The sequence below is a fragment of the Rhea pennata genome, chromosome 7 (genome assembly GCF_028389875.1).
Source record: "Rhea pennata isolate bPtePen1 chromosome 7, bPtePen1.pri, whole genome shotgun sequence".
Taxonomy (NCBI): Eukaryota; Metazoa; Chordata; class Aves; order Rheiformes; family Rheidae; genus Rhea; species Rhea pennata.
The window spans coordinates 33,424,960-33,445,298 of NC_084669.1; the positions used below are offsets into that span (position 1 = coordinate 33,424,960).

A 20,339-nucleotide genomic window follows, 5' to 3' on the forward strand; every position below is an offset into this window, starting at 1 on the left:
CTTTTTGTACAGTTTTCATATGATACCACAAGACAGGAAAGAAAATACTAAGTCAGAGTAGACACTCAGAATACAGCCCTGTGGATAGCCAGATTGTGTCCCAATCCACTGATTTGTATGTGCAGTTTGACAAGCAAAACCTTTACTAACATTGTCAACCAACAATTATTCCAAACCACTGTTTGTCTGTTGCAGATAAAGTATGTGTTTTTTAAGTGATCACTTCCAAAGGTCAGAGAAAGTAGCCTCTTTTCTGAAGGAGAAATAATCGGTTAGGTAGACCTCATTAAACTGAAGAAACCTGCATGGTAATGATGCATTTTAGGGAATTTACAAAAACTTGTTTTAATCAGCATGTTGTTCAGAGAGTTCCATGTGCTTAATATTTAAAGCCCTAAGGTTAAAATATTTTAAACGTTGTAGGCATGTCTGTAAGTGTTTTACAGACATCTGCAGTGTTTTCACCAGCAATCTCTCACAGTGTAATAAAAATAAATTGTAATAAAAGTTGGATGTGTTAGGCATTGCCAGGTGTGTGGGGGTATCTACATGTTTATGATATATATATATTTGTGTGCATCTGTAAAATGCATCCTGAGCACAGATATTAAAAAACAAATCCTCCCTGGAATTACTTGGGGACTTGTATACCTGGATTGAAAGCTCCTGCAGAAGAAGAACCCGTCCAGAGTAGAATGGATTTTGCTGCAGTTGCTGTGGATTTACAGAGCAGTGGCGCAGTAGGAATCTGGCCCAAGCAATTAGCTTACACAGGATGGAAAGGAAAAGCAGCATGTGGAAGATGTAATTAATAGGAACATATAACAGTTGTCTCACATATAATGAATTGGCAGCTATGCCTGAAGTAGCTGCCTTTTATTTGCAGAATACAGTTGGATTTTTTTTAAAAAGTAATTGAACACTTTTCTATCATTTCCATGTGCTTCCAGAGAATACAATACAGTACAAATACCAACAAACAATGAAAACATGGCTGTTACTACTTTCCTCTTCCTTCCCTTGCCCTGGCTGGCTTGGGGTTATGATCTTGTTTCAGCCAACGTCCAAACTAAAGGGGGAATACGCTTTAGCTGAGGAAGAGATAATTAGTAAAGTATTGTAGTGTGGTTTAAGATGAAATAACCTAAAAGAACAGCACAGGAACAGCTAGAATAGATAATAGTAAATGGTTAGCTATCAATTTGCAGAAGAGATCTAGTAATGTAATTCTCCTGGAAGAGTGAATAATGACTAAGGCAGATGTTCTGAAGTCATTCTGTTTTGAAGTCTTGAATTTTTCCCAAGGCTGAAAGGTTATTGCAGGTATTCCTGAATAACGAGCCTGATACCAGTTATTCTTCAGATATGCCTCAGTTTCTAGCAGATCTTCAAGAAAGCATGTTCTGCTGCTTGTGTAGTGCAATGCTGTGGAAGGCTGCAGGGTGGCCTGTGCATGGCTGCCTGTCGGCCCATTCGGGCAGCCTTGCTGACAATCCGGCTCCTCTGTCCTCCCTTTCAAGAAACTTGCAAGCAAGCAGTGAAGGGGTCTAGCAACCAAGGTTTGCTGTGACCAAACACATGAGCTGCTAGGCTTCCAAGCTGCTGTTTCCAAGCTTCTTCCTGAATTGCATGGAACTACGTGTCAGTCCCACTGATGCTTGTCATAGAAGATGCCCTGTGCACAGAGCTGGGAAGATAGACTGGTCGCCACTTGAGCGGCTGGTTTGTCTGTCTCCCCCTGCCGCTGTTGCCATTTTTAACCAGTCAGATTGTGATGGTGAGGTTGAAGGAGAAAATGCAAATTTATCATATCCGAAGTGTGGGGAAGGATCTGGCCTATTTTGTCTGTGAGTGAACGGAGATGAGATCTGGTAGTAACAACTTAGTGTTGGCCTGAGTTCCCCCAGTAAAATTGATAGAAAATTTGCTGGTGCTTGAGACAAAACAATCTGAGTACCAGGAAATATAGTTCTATGTAAAATACTCCTGTAATAGCTAGTCTCTGTATTGCTGACTCCAGGGGATCTTGGATTTGCTGCAGGCCAGCAGCCTGGTATGCAATTTGTTGCTGAGCTAAGCCTTTAAATAGCAAGTTCAAAAAAGTATGTCCTGCAATTATTGTGCTCATGAATTTGGAATGATGTTCTAGGAAGCTCAGCATTCTCCAAATTAACTAACAAGGATCCTTTTAACAGGATAATTAGTCTATCAGCAAGTGGTAAACTCAGAATGAATGTGAGTGGTCCCAGCTTGCACCAAAAAGAAAGAGAGGTGTTACAGCCCTGCCAGCTGATTCTAAATTCACCTCAGTGTGAAAGGTTTTAGACAATACAGCTGGCTGGCAGCAGCTCTCTAGTCTTTTACCTCATCCCAAATGAAGTTTCATTCCACTCTCCATATGTCCACCTCACAACAACATTGCAAATGATCATTGGCTTTTTTATTTTTATTTTTACTGGATAGCAGCCCAAAAGGAGAAGAGCAGGAGGTGTTGCATGTTATTACTAAAGGTAAATGGCAGAATGGGCGAGGTGGTGTATGAAATTTTTTGCCCTCTTTATGAAGGCAGAACACGGACAGACATAATGGAAGGGTCTGATCACAAGGTTTAGCAGTTCACAAATATAAGCAGAGGTTCATGTCGGGGGTTGGAATTTTTAAATAGGTTTCACTTCCATCTTTCAAAGAATTAACATGTCACTGCTTATTCAGCTTTTGATAAATGAGTGTGACCCTTGCAGCAAAGGCAGGAACATTCTTATGCATTCCTAAAAACAGATCCTGTCTTCAGAGAGCTGGGGCTTTAGGAAATAAGGTTTAATTGGGAAATTTTAACAGAATTATCTTAGAACTTAACAGAACCAACAGAACTAAAATTAGGTCACTCTACTAGATTTCTTTTTAATTATGTTTCTTTGCATTTTTTCCAAATCAGTGCAGAAAACTTTAAAAGCATCTGCAAGCATATTTAGACAGACTTTTAAAAATCACATGTTTTACTTTAAACTTCTGTAATTCAAGACTAAGCCCAGCAAGGTCAGTGGTCTCACACTGATGTAAAATGTGTAAAATTCACTCCAAATGTGAAAGACATAAATGCATAACTATCAACCATTTCTTAAAAATGGATCTTAACACTCAGAAGAGCAGATAATCACTGAACTGAATACATGGGACTCTGGTGCTTTATGAAATGTGAAGGACAATCCAGAATCCTTTTGTCTAGATTGTCTTGTCAAACCCTAGCGATGCCATTTTCTTTCCGGTTAGATTGTAAGCCTGAGTTGGCCCATTTAAAAAAACAACAACAACAAAAAACAGTTAAAATGAAGACATCTTAAAAAACTTTTGTTCTCCTGCTTCACAGGATTTGCAGTTGAAAAAGATCTTTACACCTGTTTTCTGACAGTAGAAATAGAAAGGCAAGTACCTCTAGAAAATACCTGTACGGCAGATGCAGTTGTCTTGTAATGATCTGTGGGACTAACTTTATTTTTCCTCCCCTCTTCACAGAAAGGCTTAGATTATTCAGACCATGTGTGCCCTGAGAGAAGGTTTTGTGCATGCTATTTCCTTGTGTTGCATAGTTTTTTGACCGAATCCAGCCAAGGATGAGGTAACATCCAAAGAAACCTTTTCTGCTGTTACTATGACATCTAAACATTGTTCATTCAAGAAATGCAGAAATCTATCATCTGCTTTCACTTGCATGTCTGTGCAGTTGTCACTGCTGAGGTTATTCCTGTGCCTGGAGAACATGTCGTTAACTGCTTCTAGTTACAGCCTAACCATGGAAGCAAAGCTAAATGCTTTTGTATTTCCTGTTATGGGATAGGCTTGTCGTTCTATGTGAATATACGTGAATACATATGTTAGTGCTGTACCACCAAAGATAATAACCAACTTTGTTAGCATGCCAAATCTTTCTTGTGACTACAAACTATGTCCACAAAATCCCTGTGGGTAATACAAAAGAGATCTAGTCAAAACCCACTAAAATCCAGTAGGAGGACATAAAATGTCCCAGTTCGACCTTGCTTCAGAAATCCCCCCTATGCTTTAGAAGAAGTCATTGATCTCTTGATGGCAGAAATGGAAATGATGCTCAAGGTCTGTTTGAGCATAGAAACAGACTAAGCCCTTTCAAAGAAGCTGTGGGAAACGCAACCTCTTCTGACTCAGTAGCTGTGCTCACTGATCTTCTAATGGAGCTTCAGACTCCTCTTTTGCAGGAAAAGCAATGCACTTTTTCAATTCAGTATCCTGGTTGGCAGCATCATGACTACAAGCTTCATAAGGCTCACATGGGCAACAATTGACTTCTTTCCTGCTCTTCTGCAGCAAGGTAGCACGAAAGTCTAATGTTATCACCATTAAGCGATACAATTGTAGGGTCACAACTAAGATATTCTTAGCTGTAAAAAACACCAGCATCTGATTGAATATTCTGAAGTGGCCCATCAGGATTGAACGGACAATGAAGAAGGGACCATCCTGTATGAAGAGGCTGACCCCAATGTTCCACAGTTCTGCACTGTACCTGCACAGCAGCAAGCTGGGGATTCGCCTGGCTGATGGGGTTGGTTTGCAGCCAATATGCTGTACTGGAAGTAAAACATATTTAGGTTAAAATAATGCCCTAAAACTGAGCCAAGATTGGCCTAAAGAGCAGCTCATAGGAACCCTGGATTATAAATGTATTCAGCGGTGAAGAGTTCAACATAAAACATATCCCATTTTAGGGATCTATTTTAGCAAAGAACATTAAGTTCATGTTAAGTAGGCACTTACCTGCTCTGCTGAACAGGACCTAAAGCCCCTTTCTCTCTACTGTAAAGATATCAGGATATATACACTTTAAGATGAGAAGTAGTAAATCATCTAATCTTCCTTCAACAACTTCTCCAGAGGCCTTTTTGTTAAATCAAGTAACAGGGTACGCTAATGTGTATCTTTGTTGCCATTCAGCGTGGTTGTTTTTCTTAATCTGAGCTGTAGTATTTGAATTTGTTGCGGTGTGTCCTGGATACCGCTTGTTTAAAGATTCACCTGCTACCATTGCTTTTCGTGTGCCCCATTCTTCAAATTGTGGATAGAACAGGTGATGTTTGGCCAGGGGAATATCGAGCATTGTGAATAGGAGGAAAATGTGGTCCCTGCTTGCCATATAAAACTGGAGCTACTGCTGTTCACTTTTAGTCGTCTGGGGATTAAATTTCATGTGACTATTGGAACTTGCATGGATATGTTTGCCTTAACTATAACAGTGGTGGTGGGTTAGAACACTTTGTGAACTGGTGTTTAGAGATGGATCACCAAAGGGTTTCTGTATGGTAAATATTGCAGCCTCTTACGAAAATGCATGCAGCTTAACTAACCTGTCTCTCATGCAGCATGATTGCGTTGTGTTTTTTTTCTTTTTTAAAAAAAGTTATTGTGATGTAGTAACAACTGCCAAATGCTTTAAATCAGCAAAAAGAAAAAATTCTATCTAAGTCAACAGTGGGGGGAGGAAAGATGAGAATGAAGAGTGGAAAGTGAATTCTGGAAAAGGGAACATGTTTTGTGACTCCATTAAGCAAGGTTTCAACAGCTAATTTTTTAATACACTTTTGTATCATTTAATAGTCCTAACTGCATTATTGTAATCCAATAATGAGTCTTCTCAAACTGCTATTTTAAGCCATGCTTGATTGTGAATAAACATTACGTGCTTGAATAAAAAGTAATGTCTGTGCAGCTATATAGAACTAGAATCACCTAAAATAAAATTTTACCCATAGTAAATTTCAGGGTAATGTGCATTTTCAATAACAATTTTTAATGTGCAAATATAACCAAATAAGTAGACAAGGAATAAGTGGAGAAAATGCCATATTTGTTTAAGTACCATTTGAATGTATTTGAATGGTGATTTGCTTTTTTTAAAAAAAAAAAAAGAAAAAGAAAAGAAAAAAAACACCCAACTTTAACAATGTATTTTGCTAGTATCATGGATCTCAGATGTAATCTGAAATGCTGCTGCCTTAGTTTTTCAGGAGGTGAGCAGCTGAGCTGCAATGCTAAAATACTTTTTCAACTTTGGTGTTTAAAGCCTAATGCTGTCCATGAAGTAAAAGCTAATGAAATTCCTAGAATCATTTTTCATTATTTTATTCATTTATTATTTTAATCAGTGTGTCAATCTAGTCATTAGTTTCGTAAAAGATGCTGGTGAGGGTAACATCTTCAAAGTGATGTACTTGAGTTGCAAACTTGCGGTTTGGATCTAGGGGGCTTCTATTATTCTCCCTGGATCTAGAGAAGCCCTTTCTGTCTAGTACCAAATATCAGATTAAGCTTCCTGAACTTTGGGTCTTTTTGTTTGAAATAAGAATCCACAGCCTCAATAATATATGATTCTATAGGTTGTCTGTGAGCAGGAAATCTCTCTTCTGAGCCTGTGTCATCTGTGCTCTTGGCTGTGCTCTTCCCTGTGGTTAAAGATAGCCCATCTTACCATGAGGTCTAGTAGCCTACCCAGATTGGAACTGTGATATAGTCTAAGACTAGATCTAACCCAAGAGCTCGCAGAGTGAAGTTTAAGGCAGTAACTGGCAACTGGAGCAGATGCTCAAACACACTTGCTGCAATTTCAGTTTTTCTGGAAGCACACACAGTTTTATTGTGGAGATCAGAGGTCTGCCAGAAACAAGCATTTCCTCAAAAGAAACCACGTTGTGCTTTCTTCAAAAAAGAATCATTGTCTTTGTGCACACACTACCATTTATAACCAAAGAACTCTGGTGGAAAGCAATTCATATGACACAGCCATCAGCATGCACGGCCTCAAGACATGGCTAGCAAAAGCTCTCTTAAAAAGTACAAAAGCACTTTTTTTTTTTTTCTTTTTTCTTGTGTCTATTTGCAAATACCAACCTGCAAGATCAAGTGGAAACTGTAACATACTCCAGGTCCATACAGCAAGAATGGCATTAATGAGAGCATAGTTCTTCCTATTGGAGAGGAAGAAAGTGGTAACAGTGAGAATGTAGTTTCTCTATGTGGTAACAGAAATGTTTTCCTTTAAAATATCAGTTAAACAGTGATTAATGCATGTTTTGGGGATGTGCTAGTAGGACAAAGGAAAATGGGCACCTTCTGGGATGGGATTTTTGCTGTTCAGGCCATGTGTGATTAGAGTAAACATCTGATGCTAACATTACAGTGGTAAGTGTATGGAAATAGATTTTGTGGCTTAAAGAAGAGGTATCTTTACCTGTGTAAGGATTTTTGCATTTCTTGCAAATCTGAAGCTGCCCTGCCAAGGGAGAAGGACCACTTTTTCTGCTAAAAAACCTCTTCTGTGATATAGAAGACATGACTGAATAGTGTGTCTGTAAGAGAGGATGAACCTCTTCTGTGATTCTTTTTGTGATGCATGTTCACAGTTCAGCTTTGTGCTGTGAGTGGGAGACTGCAACGCTGAAAACTCGCACCAGAACTGTGCCATTCCCTTTCTTTATCTGTGAACGTTTTGTCATTCTATCCTGAAGAAGAAAGTATATTTGAGATAACCAAAGCAGCGATTTGCATAACAAATCACTAAAGCAAACTCTAGTTGCCTCCTTGCTAGTCTAGAATAATTTATTAACCTGAAAGACTTTTACTGTGTATCACATGTTTAGCTACTGTAGCTGTACAGACTGACACTGCAGGGCAGTAAGCTAGTTGTTTGGATCTCTGCACCCTTTTATTATGATGGATGTGACAAGCTTCTCTGCTGGCAATAGATGAGTAATCTCTACCAAAGCTCATAGGACCGTTAGGCCTTTTATGGAAGGGAAGGAGACAGGAGGAAAACAAAGCCCTTGCCTGCAGCCTTCTCTTACCTGTGGGTAACGTTTCTGATAATCTGGACTCCACAGACAGCGCAAACAAATTGCAAAACAAATCTCTTTTCAGTATAGCCTTGCACAATGCCGGCACAATGTTTTATGCCGGCAAACGTTGCTTACCGTACGTCTTCGATGTCCAGGGTTTCACTAGCAAATTCAAGTATATCTGCTGCTGTTCCCACAAACATGAGGAGCAGCTGAGACAATTGATCCCGGGTGATCTCAACCCCAATGGGGAGAAGCCATCTACCAATTACTAGTAGCAGTAGAAAAGTCTGGTGGAGGGCCAGTGTCCATACAGTCTCACAGATTGTCGAGAGCTGATTGACAAAGACTTTAGCCTGTTTAAAAGACGAAAATAACAATCACAACATACTGTAATTGCAGGAGATTGACATTAAGGGTACCTTCCAAGATAGTGTTCGCCCTTGAGCCTGATTTTTCTTCTGCATGTGAGATTAAAGCTAATGACTTCTATGTTGCAGGTATGACTTGAAAAAGGCACATTAATACAAACTTTTTGTCAATGAATAGTGATTCTTTTTTCTTGTGCTTTTGTTCCACTCTCGTTCCTCAGCTGAGCATTATCCTTTGCAGAACTTCTACCCAGACACTTTCTAAATTCAGTTACTCAAATTCAGAGAACAGCAGTGAGCACTGTCCTCCTCTTCGCGCTGAGACTTTTGCTACCAATAGCAATTCGTGCGCAGCACTCTGTAGGCCACTCTTTTCACAACACTGTTTTACCAAACTATCTTTTTGTGCTCACTGCATGAGAGATTGCTCAGAGACCCAATGATCCTTTCTAACTGTTCTTTCCCTGCATATCATAAGAGCTCTGGTAGGAATAGGAAAAGATGTCTCACCGTCTGAATTATGTGGTGGTCTGTTCCCTCACTTCTGTAACTACTGTCTCTGGATTGATTGAAGTCTTGGTTGCTGACATTCACCTGAACTGCTCCAGGCTCGTTACCGCAATACTGTCGTGAATAAAAACATCATAGATGTGTAAACATCCTGCAGAGGGGAGAGGATGTACTCTGTGGCTTAAAGAGGCCTGAAATGCAAAGGGTTCATTTGTAAAAGTTGCTGAATAGTTAAAGGTATGTGCTCACTATGAATATAGTTTGCCTCTTGTTCAGAAGGGAGGAATTGCTGTTACAGAGATGGAAGTTTTGTGTAGCTGGCCCTTGAAGGTGTAGGGTTGTACAGTAGAACTAGATGTAAAATCAGGGACTAATGGAGCAGGTGACATGTTAGCAAAGTTAAGACTATGCTCTTTGAATGCGATCTGCCTGCAGCTCTCTTGGACCAGGCTACTGAGTTTCCTGCCTACTCTCTCTGGCTGAAAATATAAAATAGGGGAAAAGCTGGTCATGGTCAGTCTGAAGTTTTATGGTCACACAGAGGGTGAGTCTCTTAAAACTAGGTTTGAGTAATCTACTTTTTGTCTGTACTATCCAGAAAAAGGTTCTCTGAAAATACTGTTTTCTTTCTCTTTTTATAACTTTCCTCAAGGGTAAAATGAATACATTTGAGGAGAGTTTTTTTTTTTTTTTTTTTTTTTTTTTTTTTTTTTTTTTTTTTAATGCTCCCTTCCCTAATCGTGCCTATTTTGCAAGGAAATTCCTAGTAGGAGACGTAAGGTTCAGGATTAGTTAAGAAAGATGGCCCTCTGTTACCTATTCCCGTGGAGTTAAAAACAGATACTTTAACTTCCTCTGAGTAGCAAAGCTCCAGGAAAAGTAATGTTGGCTGAAACATAATGTTACTTGAGCTACAGTAAACCAGTGGTGGGTCTGTGTGCCCAAGAGTTTTGGGGTATGTAGTGCTGTGTTGCCATTCTACCTTCACCCCTAAAGCTGGCCCTGGAGAAGCTGGGATACAGTTTCTAAAATCTGTCCTTATAACAATCCCTCAACATCTCATTTCACTGTAATAAAAAAAGATAATTAGAAAATCAAACCATACTGTTATTAAAAACTTTTACCCTGTCCTATTTGTGCCAGAGAACAGCAAATGATTTGCATTTCTTCCCTGGCCCCCCACCATTTTATTGGACAAGGTGATCTACTGCGAGAACTGGGATTTGTTCTAGCGCATACTGAATAGCTGCGTTCAGCATAGCGCCTGCCAACAGAAAGGCAGCGTTTTCCAGCAAGCATCACATTCCAGCGAATTTCAGATTCCACTCTTCTCCTTTTGATACTTTGCTTAGTCTCTGATAATATTGCTCAGTATCTGAACAACTGCTGCCTCTTGCCTCCTGTTGCAGATAAATGGAGCAACTTCCTGTGGTTTGAAAAATCAGGGGAAAAAGTCAGTACTTGTTGCTTCTATAGTTGGTGATAAAGGCTCTTGAAGTGAATACTTGGCTTCCTTGGACAGTGGGTATGATAGCATTGAAAGATTGACACAGAGATGTGGGGAAAGTGTTTCTTTTGGAGGAGGAAAGTCTACAGTTCTGGCACGGAAATGGTGAGACAGAGCAGTGGTGTTCTGGCAAGCTACAGCCCTGTGGGGCTGAGCTCCCTCGCTGAGCCCTTCAGTCAAAGGAGCGCGAGAGAGGCAGAAGGGCTTGTTCAGGGGATGTTAAAGTAGTGAAGCCTGACTGGTGCTCTGGACAAGCCTTTTTCTCTGCTGCCTGTAGATAGTCTTGTAATCTACAGAGCCCAGCCTCCCTGGCCAAGTCCGCCCTTCTGGGGTGGACTGAGTGTGGACAGCCCTTAGGCAGCGTGGGCTGCTCAGCTGAGGAGACCGTGTCTTAGAAGTGCTGCATGACCAAGGTGACCACCTGAGAGGACTGGGAGACGCGAATATCCACGCTGCTGTAACTAGTGTGGGCAGGCAATGGGACTGTTAGTTTGCACTGGAGGAAGCTCCAGGAGGAATGTACCAAGCCCGAGGCAGAAGCCGTATTCGCAGCCTGCTGCATTTGCCCTCTGTGAAGGGACAGGAGAGATGTTGTCCCAAAGACCGCCCGAGCTTCCAGCAAGGTGATCAAGAGGGTGAATGACTAGAGTGAAACGGGAACCTGTAGCAGTCACGTTGCGTGGGCAGCAGCTGCGAGGAACTCTGCCCGGGTACTGCCGTTGGGTGGGTGCCACCCAGCAGTGGCCAGTGCAGTGGCCTTCCCCCTGCCCGCAGCGGGCAGCAGGTAATTCTCGCTGCCCTGGCGTGACAGCTCACAGCGGAGCCAAGAGCGCCAGCGACTCGGCTGCTGGAGGGAGGCGGGGGAAGCACACCGCGGCTTCCCCCTGCCTTGTGAAAGGGGGCATCTCTTTCTCAGCAGCACAAAGGTGCAGAGAATGCTGCTTTAACAAAATGAGTTTACTTTAGCAGTGTCTTCTGTAGGTTCGTTATGTGTAACTTTCAAAACTACTTCTGGCTTAATTAGGAGTTACTATTTTGGTGTTAGGCTCTGTGAATTCTGACTGACTGGCACTCCTCGAAGCAGGGACCATATCTCTTCCTGACTGCATGTAGGCAGGAAATGGAAAACTGTAGCTGCAAAAAGCAATCATTTAATTAGACTCCTGATTTTAATTTAAGTATTTTCATATCTTGGGTTGTTTCTTTCTGAATATTTAATAAAGTGCTGCTTGTTCACCTGAAGGTTTAGAGAAGAGCCTTTATTTTACATCATGTATATGCGTGTGACTGGGAGCGATGGCGCCAGATACATTTACCTAGCCAATACATATGTGTAATTGGGAACATGACAAGGAAAAAGTGAATGCTAACTTTCATAGGAAGCCGATAAAACTAGTCTACCTCTTTACTTTTGGGTGAAGATAGAGCGCAGTTACTCTTGGATATTCGGACTCTGTGCACAGCTTAAAAAAATGTTTCTTAACTGTGCAAAAATAAAACAGGAAGAAATTGTATACATCTTACAGAAATTCCAGCTCTATTTACTTTGTTTCTTCTGAGATGCAGCTTATATTGCTCTGAACTACAAATCATCTCATCCAAAACAAACTGTGTTGTGTGACATGGTGGTATCCTAGTGCGTGGCCTGCAGCGACCTCGCTGTCAATACTTGGGCGACCCCTGAAATACCAAATTCATGTAGCAAATTCTTGTTTGGGCTCGCAAATAGCTTGGGAATAGAAGTGAGATCAGCTAGAAGTTCTTGCAGTGGGTCCGTCACTGAGGTGACGAAATGATGCTTGGACACCCAGGCGGAGGACCCTGACTCCCGTAAAGCTGCGCGCAGGCCGCCTAAGTACCAGGTGATGGAGGCTCGGGAGGACCAGGTGCCTCGCTCGCCCTCTCAGTAACGCCAGCGATTCTGACAGCATGGGAAGAGCGGGGCCGTTGCTATGGGGACACCCCTGCATGATGCCACAAATCCAGCCCTGTGCCTTCGCTTTGCTCCGCATGTAAAAGCGAGCCAAGACGTCGGGTCGGACCCTTGTTTAAGCCAACTGATGGGGAGGGAAGAGGTGATGCAGGCTGTAGGATTGCTTTTAGAGTGATACACTCAATTTTTTTTTCTGGTAAGAGAATCTCACTTCAGAAGGAGGCTAAGGGATATGGACGCCATGTTTGGTTACTCTATAAAATACCTAAATGAGGGCGATTAAGAATAGTTGCAAGTTTTACCAAGAATCTGTGTCTTTTAACTGAGTGGGAAGCTTACACTGGCTGTTGCGCTAGTAGTCAGCTGAGCTGTGCTAAGGGTGGCTGATTAGCGCTCTGGTGCACTGATGCACCAGGCATTTGAGAAGATAGGTGGCATTTGTTCATCTAGGTTTTTATGCATTATGAAGGAAGAAGGGATTTTGTTTTTAAATGGATTAAATGATTTAACTTTTCACTATATCTTGCTAACAGTGATTTTTTTCACTCAATACAATTCAATTTACTTCATAGAGCCTCCCTCAAAAATGTAGTTCATCCCTGAACACTTTTCTGCAAAGCAGTACTTCCTATGCAGTGAGTATTTCGCAGTTGATATATGTCCAGTTCTGCAGTACTCCGAGGCAAAATTGCCTCAGCCTTTCAGAGGAGAAGCTGCGTATTAAGACATGCGTTAAATAGTAACAGCACGGACACAAGCAGTTGATGATCTCCTGTTGAATCCTGGAGAAGGAAAATGTATATACACATACAAAATATACACATACATATACATATATATAAAAGTCTAAGTCTAGCAACTGCATAATTATCCATTCTATTAGTATTTTAATGAGGAAAATCCAAGCAATATTTTAGTATAAGGAGCAGTACTTGTCTGGGTACTGCATCTGGGGCTAACTGTTTGGAGGGCTGCTCCCCTTGCAGAGGTATTGCTTTTGAATCTATTAGACTGTGTTTCCAGAACTCTCTTTCCTATCTCTTCAGGTATAAACTAAGCTGTTAGTTTGATATACTCCCTCTTTAATTCACAGTAGCAGTGTATCAATAAGAACAAAGTATGCCATGTTCTAACATCATTTTGGGAAATAAACTGCTGTCTTTGAATACAGAATCAGCCTGTTTCTTGGACCAGATTTAACTATGACAAATGTTCTCAATATTCACATTACCTGTCTGTGACTGTTTAAGAATATTTGGCAAAACGAGAAGACAATAAATTCCTGCTGCTGTATTTAGAAAAAGCCTGAGGCATTCTCAGTATAAACACAGTTTTGAATATTTGATTATGTTTCTGTGGGCTGTAACAATTTCAAAGAAGAAAATGAAACAGTGAGTCTCCTTTGTCTAATTTATGTATTTTTTTTTTTCTGTTGCTTTTTTTGCTGTTACTCCTGTTAGGCTCTTTTCTGCCATGAGTGTAAGGTACTGCACATATGCAAATGCTGGGTCAGGTAAAATCCTCTTTTCTTTGAACCGGAAGTGCCATAAGGACTTGAAATCAGTCTGAATGGTGGCTCACTTGGCTTGGGGTGCTGGGCTAAAGGGCTCTATCCCCACCCTAACTGGTGCTGTCTGCTGAAAGGACCATCATCTTTAAAATTCTACCGTGTGCTCAGATCCTGAAGTGGAATCCAGACCCCTGTGTCTGGCACCCAGATTATTACACAGCATGAATGCAAAAAGGGTATAAACATGTGCAGACAAATTACCATGTGTCATCTAATTTGCGGTAATAATCTGTGAGTATGTTCCTAGGCTGCAGCAAACAGAAGCAAATTTGAGTTTAAAATCCTTTTCACTGATACCTGCCTCAATTTTGGCTTGCTTGGAGTTGTGACATTTGCCTGTAAATGCTGTGAAACCAATGCTTTATTTCACAAAAGTCTCTAAACCAATGAAATACTCTCACTGTCCTCAGCAGGATTCAGAACTGTAACCAGGGGGTGAAAGGCTGTATTTCATTAACCTCAAAACTTCTAGATCTCAGTTCCCCAACTGAATATAAATAAATGACTCATTTGAGGTAGGAATGAGGCTTATTATTTGATAGAAGGCAATGCATAGTAGTGCACAGAGTGCAAGTAGTGCTATGGGACTCCCATAGCCGTGGAAGACCCACTAGTATAAAATGGAAAAATAGGAACAAGACCTGGCAGACTTCCGTATGGTCACATCCAATCACTCAAATAAGGCATCAATTTCTAGCTAGTCCATTTTGTCTCATAATAAATACCTGAGTCCCATGATGAATTTCTAGTAGCCATAATGATGGTACTATGCAAATCAGATATAAAAATATTGCTGGTGAAAACCTGTGAAGGAAAAGAAAGACACCTTTGGTATTATATCACATTACAAATACCGTGTATCCTAGTGTTTTCTGAGTTGGGCCTTGGTAATGCTACTGAAGTTACAGTTCACATTGAAAAGTATCTTGTGCCATCTATCATACAGCCTCTTAAGATGCAGTAACTGCTGTTTTTAGGATTTAGTGTGTAGTTCACTTCCCTTGCCACCTTTCTGTATAGCTTAAAAGTTAGCAAGGCCACAGCAAAGCTTTATGATCTCCACCTTCTTGAGCTGGGCTGCTTCAGGCGTACTGGAGAGGTTTCATCACTCCTCCTGTAAGCTCCAGCTCCTGTGAGGGTTGCTGAGGCTTGTTATCAAATGTGTGCCAAAACTTGTTACTGTTCTTATCCTTTTGGAGTGATGTCCGAGCGCTCTGTCCGCCTCTGCCACAGCCCGGAGTGAGTGGCGTAGCAGCGCTGCGGTGCTGCCCGGCCGCCTGGGCATCAGCTGCGCCTGCTGGCCTAGGACAGAGCAGTGGCGTCAGCCTGAGCACGCTCGCTCGAACCCCTCTCCTGCCGCTGGCGGTTCTGCAGTGAGTTTGTGTAGCTGCTCTGTCTAAGATTTGAGGAAGAAAAAACTCCTGCTTCTCAGAAGAATGACCCACGTTTTCTGAGCTTCTATGAAATGTTTCAATTGACCGCTTCAAAATAAGATAGATATATTTTTTTAATGAAACAAGCAGTTAAAGATTCTGTAGGCTTTTAGCCTGGTGGTTTGGGAAGAAAACATGCATCTCGTCTGAACTGGAGGACTACCATGTTTTACAGTATTTTCTGTAGGCTTCAGCACAAGGCAGAATCCATCCAGCTGGCAGGTTAGCGTTGCTGAGCTAATGACACCAGATCAGACCAGGAGCGCTCTGGAGCTTTAACCCTGCCTTTCTTTCAGAAGGAGCAATCTAGAGGAAATACTGCTTGGCCAGGTCCACAATATTGCTTTTTCTCCACGTGTGCTACTTAATTACTTGGAATAAAAAGCAACAATTTACCAATAATTAATAGACAGAATAGGAGGCAGGAGAGCTCTGTGGCATGCTCTCTGCTGCCTGGATTATTGGGCATCTATAGAGGCATATCTATGTGTGTAGATGACTGTTTGAATGCTAGTATTTTCTACCAGAGGAGAAAGTTACCCAGATGCAACTATATACTGGCCGTTTGTCTACAGGTCTTATCTGTAATGTACTCTCTAGAGTGCAGGACCTCATCCATTTAAAAAAAATTACTTTTAGAGAAATTTACCCTAGTCTTTCAGCACATATTCATCTAAAATTAATCTGCTTCTGTAGCTAACTTGTCTTTGTTTTTTCCAAAAGCTGGCATAGTAAATGTTCCTTTATGAAGCCCCTGCTGTCTCCTGTTCTCCTCAGTGAATCTGGTTTTTTGTAAACTATGTATTTCAAGTTCTGCTGCCTTAAAATATTCCTGTATCATTAGGAAGCCCAGACTTTATTGCTGCTGTGATTACATTTGAATTTAAAGTGTGGAACATCAGTGTGAGCTGTTGCACAACACTGCTTCTGTTGCAATGAGCTTCACAGGTTGCAATGGGCAAGAATTTCAGATCATGGAAGTACTGTAGCTTTTTTTTTTTTTTGTCCTGGATTTGTCTTGGTGGCCTGCTGTCTGAGGCTTTTAAATGAAAAGATCCTAATGAAACCTTGACGATTAGTTACGTGACCACGTCCTTTGTCCAGAGCATTTGTTTTGGCTGACTGACTGTGCTGATGAGCTATGCGTGGCTGCAGTCATTCCTCGCGAATAGCCATTCTTTAGATGCATGTGAAAACGCATGTGCTCGGGCAAGCTCTGCTGTAGTTTTGTTTCTATTTCATTTCTCGGGCAGCCTTTCCGGCTGGAAAGCTCTCCTCTAGACCAGCCTCTCAAATTCAAATCCAAATGTTTAACTGCTCGTACTGTATTGTGAGAATAGTTTGCAGCTCATCTTGCGTTTGTCACTGAGTTTTAGCTCTTACGTTAGCTTGGGGTTAGTACTGTGCCTGTAGCAGAGAGTAGGAGTGCAGGCGCCGCGGTACGGGGGCGAGAGGCGCGGGGCTTCGGCCCATGCCCTCCCACGCCTCCCGCAGAGCTCTACCCAGCTGCAGCTGAGAAGGTGCCCGACCCCAGCCCGCAGTATCACCAGCACTACAGCACCTATCTTGTGCCTGCAGCAAAGTTTCTGATGCTTTTCCGCTATTAGAGTGGATGCACACACTCATACGTACACATGCACACAATATACGGAGTGGCTCCCAAATAGTCTAATGCAAGGTTGCCTCTCCTGAAAGCCCTCTGGATTTGGCCTTGCAATAGCCAGGACTTACCAGCTTTCAGTCCCCCAGAGGCAGCAGGGGAGAAAACGTGCCCCTGTGAAAGCTGGGCACAAACAAATCCCGGGCAGCTGTGCTCCAAGGCAGCAGCTGTGGGAGGGAGCCCCGTATCTGCAGCGGAGTACATGCAAAGAAGCCAGAGGGGCTCGCTCAGAGCCGGCGGGATATGCTCACCATTTGTAGCCTCTGCCTTGCTTAAACTTGAGGGTGAGCCCCGTCTCCAGGCACAGGAGAAGATTGAGCAGTGCCAGCAGCCAGTACTTGGGTTCTTTCTTCACTTCAGTCACCCTCCAGACCCCGATGAGAGAGTGTAAAACGAAGAGCAGGCGCGTAACCAGAGCGTTGCACAGAACCATCAGCTCCATGCCGGAGCAGGCCCCCTCCTCGGCCCGGCGCCGCGGGGCCCGGCGAGCCTTCCCTGGGACGCGCCGCGGAGCAGCGTGCGTGCCGCAGGCACCCAGACCTCTGCTCCTCTTCCATCCCCACAAAGGGGCCCATTATAACAAGAGAGAATCAGCATTGCCCCTCCCCCAGACTTCCTGAAAACTTTTTAAAGGGAGGGAAAAAGGAAAAAGAGGAGGAAAAAAAAAAAAAGCTCATGCTTCCAAGCTATAGTAGTTTGCAGCACTCGGCTCTGCTCTGGCTGTGCTGAGGCAGGGGCATAAAGGGTTTCTTTCTGTGCACTCAGTCCTCTGCTCAGGAACCAAAGGGCAGGGAGGTTTCTACCTCAGGCGGCACCCATCTCTGTGCTAGCTCCGCTCACTTCTCTCGGTTCACAGATTTCCAACAAAGAGAGAAAAAACAGAAAAAGTGTTGCTAATTCAAATCTTCCTTCCTAAAGCTTCCCCTGCATTACTGTGACTGAAAACCTTCTTTCCTTTCCCCTCCCTCCAAAAGCAATAATTTGTATTTTGCAGCTTTTAAAATTGCAATTACAATAAATAAAGCAGAAGCTGTGTTCAGTTCAGTATTGGAAACCTTGTGTGCAAGTGCTTCAGTGTGGTGGTTGGGGTGGAATAGGTTGATCAAATTTAATTGATGTTTAGCTTTTCTATCTTGTATTATCTTTCATCTAAATATTATACTGAATTATCTACAACCTGCTTCAGGATTAAGAAGCAGCTCCAGTGAGGAGCTACAGAAAACATGTTGAAATCTAGGCTAATGCTCTAACTTTACCTGATAGGCTGTTGGGACATGCACAAAAGATACCCAAAGTTTGACTGCTAGGCCACTTATCTCTGCGTGAAGCTGTAGTATTTTCTGTGGGAACAGTTTATAAAGTACATAGTATATTAAAAGTTGCTTTGGATTTTCCTGTGGTGATTATAAATACTATTTGAATTTACACTACTGTAACCAAAGAGAAATCTCCGCTTGATGAAGATTGTCACTGTGTTGCTCCAATTTTGTGTTCATTTACTTCCAAAGCACTTGAAAGGAGACATGTCAGTGTGAAAGAGGAATGGAGAATCAAGTGTTTGAAACTTCTTGTGGCTGTCCAGTGGTTTAACTTCCAAACTAATTTAGTTTTACATACCCTGTTCTACTTTAAATATAAGGAGATATTCTTCTAAGAGCTGTTGCCTTTCCAATAAGGTATTTTAAAAAAATATTATTAAATTCTCTTAATGGTTAAATCTAAGTGTTCCTCACTACAAAACCAAGCCTGTTTCTATGAGTCACTGAAACCAGTGCTGACCGGCTGATATCCTTTGCGGGGGAGAAGACTACACAGAAATCTTCCCAGAAAAAATCCCCAAATTAAAGGCTTTTCCACAGCATAGATCACCCACTCAGGAAATGCCTGAGTAAATAAATAGATGTGGACACACTAACTGCACAGACACATCGTGAGTTTGGGAAGATTATGATCAATGGAACAGTTCATTCCTGTGATACCACAATTTGGGAAAGGTGCAGTGGGCTTTACCAGTAGTTTAGTAGCTCTGCACATTAAAAATAGCTTGTTGCGGAACTTTTTTACAAATAAGCTGTTTAACGAACTAATTGCACCAAAGGGTAAGCCACTCTCTGCATGGGTGCAAGTCTGAGACCTGAGCAGGAGGAATACAGTTCTGACTCTGCATTGCTGACCAGTGGAGCAGAATGGCACACAGCAGGGTGAGTAAAGGGAGAAAGTGTCGTAGGTATACAGGACTCTACTCTGTCTAGATGGCCAAGGTGTTATATCCAGACTTGACAGACTAGGTTCTTAGATGTGTCAGTAGGTGTTTTCTGGAGCAACTGGCTTAGGACCCTGGGAGGACCAACCCTTGACTTAGTCTTGAGTGGCTCACAGGATGTGATTTAGCAAGTGATAGCTGAAGAGCATACTACCCCTTCGCCCCCTGCAACAGAGGTCTTACGTGTTTGGATTTAGCACCTTCATGAGAGTAAGATGAGCCAGAGATCTCTGCTGTAGCTGTGTTCGGCTTCAAAAAGGGAAATTAGGCACAGATCAGGAAGCTTGTTAAAAATAAGACAGATTGAGGACCTAACTCCTTCCAGGGAATATGGATGCTGCTTCAATGTATGAGTTATTTTCCTCTGCTCTTCCCGTGTGTGTAAAGAAGAGCCTGGAAAGAGTGAAGAGAAGCCGGTATCGGCAGGGTAAGTGAGACTGAGAGCAAGAAGGCATCCTTTAAAAAGCTGAAGTTGTGTCCAGGTGAAGAAAATAGAAATGATGATAAGCTCTGGCAAGTTAAATGTACAAACATGATAAGGTTGGCTAAAGGAGTTTGAGGGGCAATTGGTAAAAGGCGTAACAACTGAGATATGTTATCTGTTCAAACGCATCAGGAGCAGGAAGTCTGCCAAGGAATCTGTTGGGTCACTAGATGGCCAGATTCTCTCTGGGAGTCCCCAGAGACGCTGATAAGTTCTTTGCATCTGTGTGAGGATCTGGGAAGGTTCCTGTGCCACACTCTATGTGGCAACGCGAGGCAGTGCTGGCTCCCATACAAAAGTTTGCAGGAGTAATATTTTCTTACTGTGTCATATTTACCAGTGTTTCCACTAATTCTATTCTCTCTCTCTCTCTTTTTTTTTTTTTTCCTACTGATTTCCCCCTTACAGTTTTCAGACCAGCTAGCACAGGATAGGGAGTACTTGGGGGAGAAACATTGTATGTGTTTACCCTGTTCTTGTACTCTTTTCTTGAGCGTGGACTTACAAATACTGTTGTAGGCAGAGAGATAGACTGATCTTTGCTCTGACCCAAGATGACTACATCACTTTCCAATCTCTAAAGAAATTGGGCCTCTAGAGAAAGGGACTGGAAATCCTGTGAGGAGGAATCCTAGTACTAAAGTGTGTTTGTGAAAATGTGTGTTTTTGAAAAAGCTCTAAAACTGCTGAGAGTTTGTGTTGAACTTTAAACTCAACAAAGGAGACAGTCTCAGAATTTACTTGTA

At 42.1% G+C, this 20,339-nt stretch overlaps 1 protein-coding gene across 1 annotated transcript; it reads right to left on the reverse strand.

Annotated features, from left to right (window-relative positions):
• Window positions 1-838: 838 nt before the first annotated feature.
• TMEM26 (transmembrane protein 26) lies at window positions 839-17,398 on the reverse strand. The gene is made up of 6 exons (XM_062580057.1): window positions 17,098-17,398; window positions 14,479-14,557; window positions 8,744-8,857; window positions 7,998-8,218; window positions 6,919-6,995; window positions 839-4,604 (listed from the first exon to the last, which is right to left on the reverse strand). Exons 1-6 carry the CDS (start codon window positions 17,286-17,288, stop codon window positions 4,192-4,194), a joined length of 1,095 nt encoding a protein of 364 aa, XP_062436041.1. The 5' UTR covers window positions 17,289-17,398; the 3' UTR covers window positions 839-4,191.
• Window positions 17,399-20,339: the final 2,941 nt, after the last annotated feature.

Coding starts and splice junctions, on each gene's coding strand:
- TMEM26 (XM_062580057.1), bottom strand. CDS start 17,288: ATGGAGCTGATGGTTCTGTGCAACGCTCTGGTTACGCGCCTGCTCTTC. Junction 8,858..14,478: donor AAATTCATCATGGGACTCAG/GTATTTATTATG, acceptor TATTCACGACAG/TATTGCGGTAACGAGCCTGG. Junction 8,219..8,743: donor ACCACCACATAATTCAGACG/GTGAGACATCTT, acceptor TCTTTTAAACAG/GCTAAAGTCTTTGTCAATCA.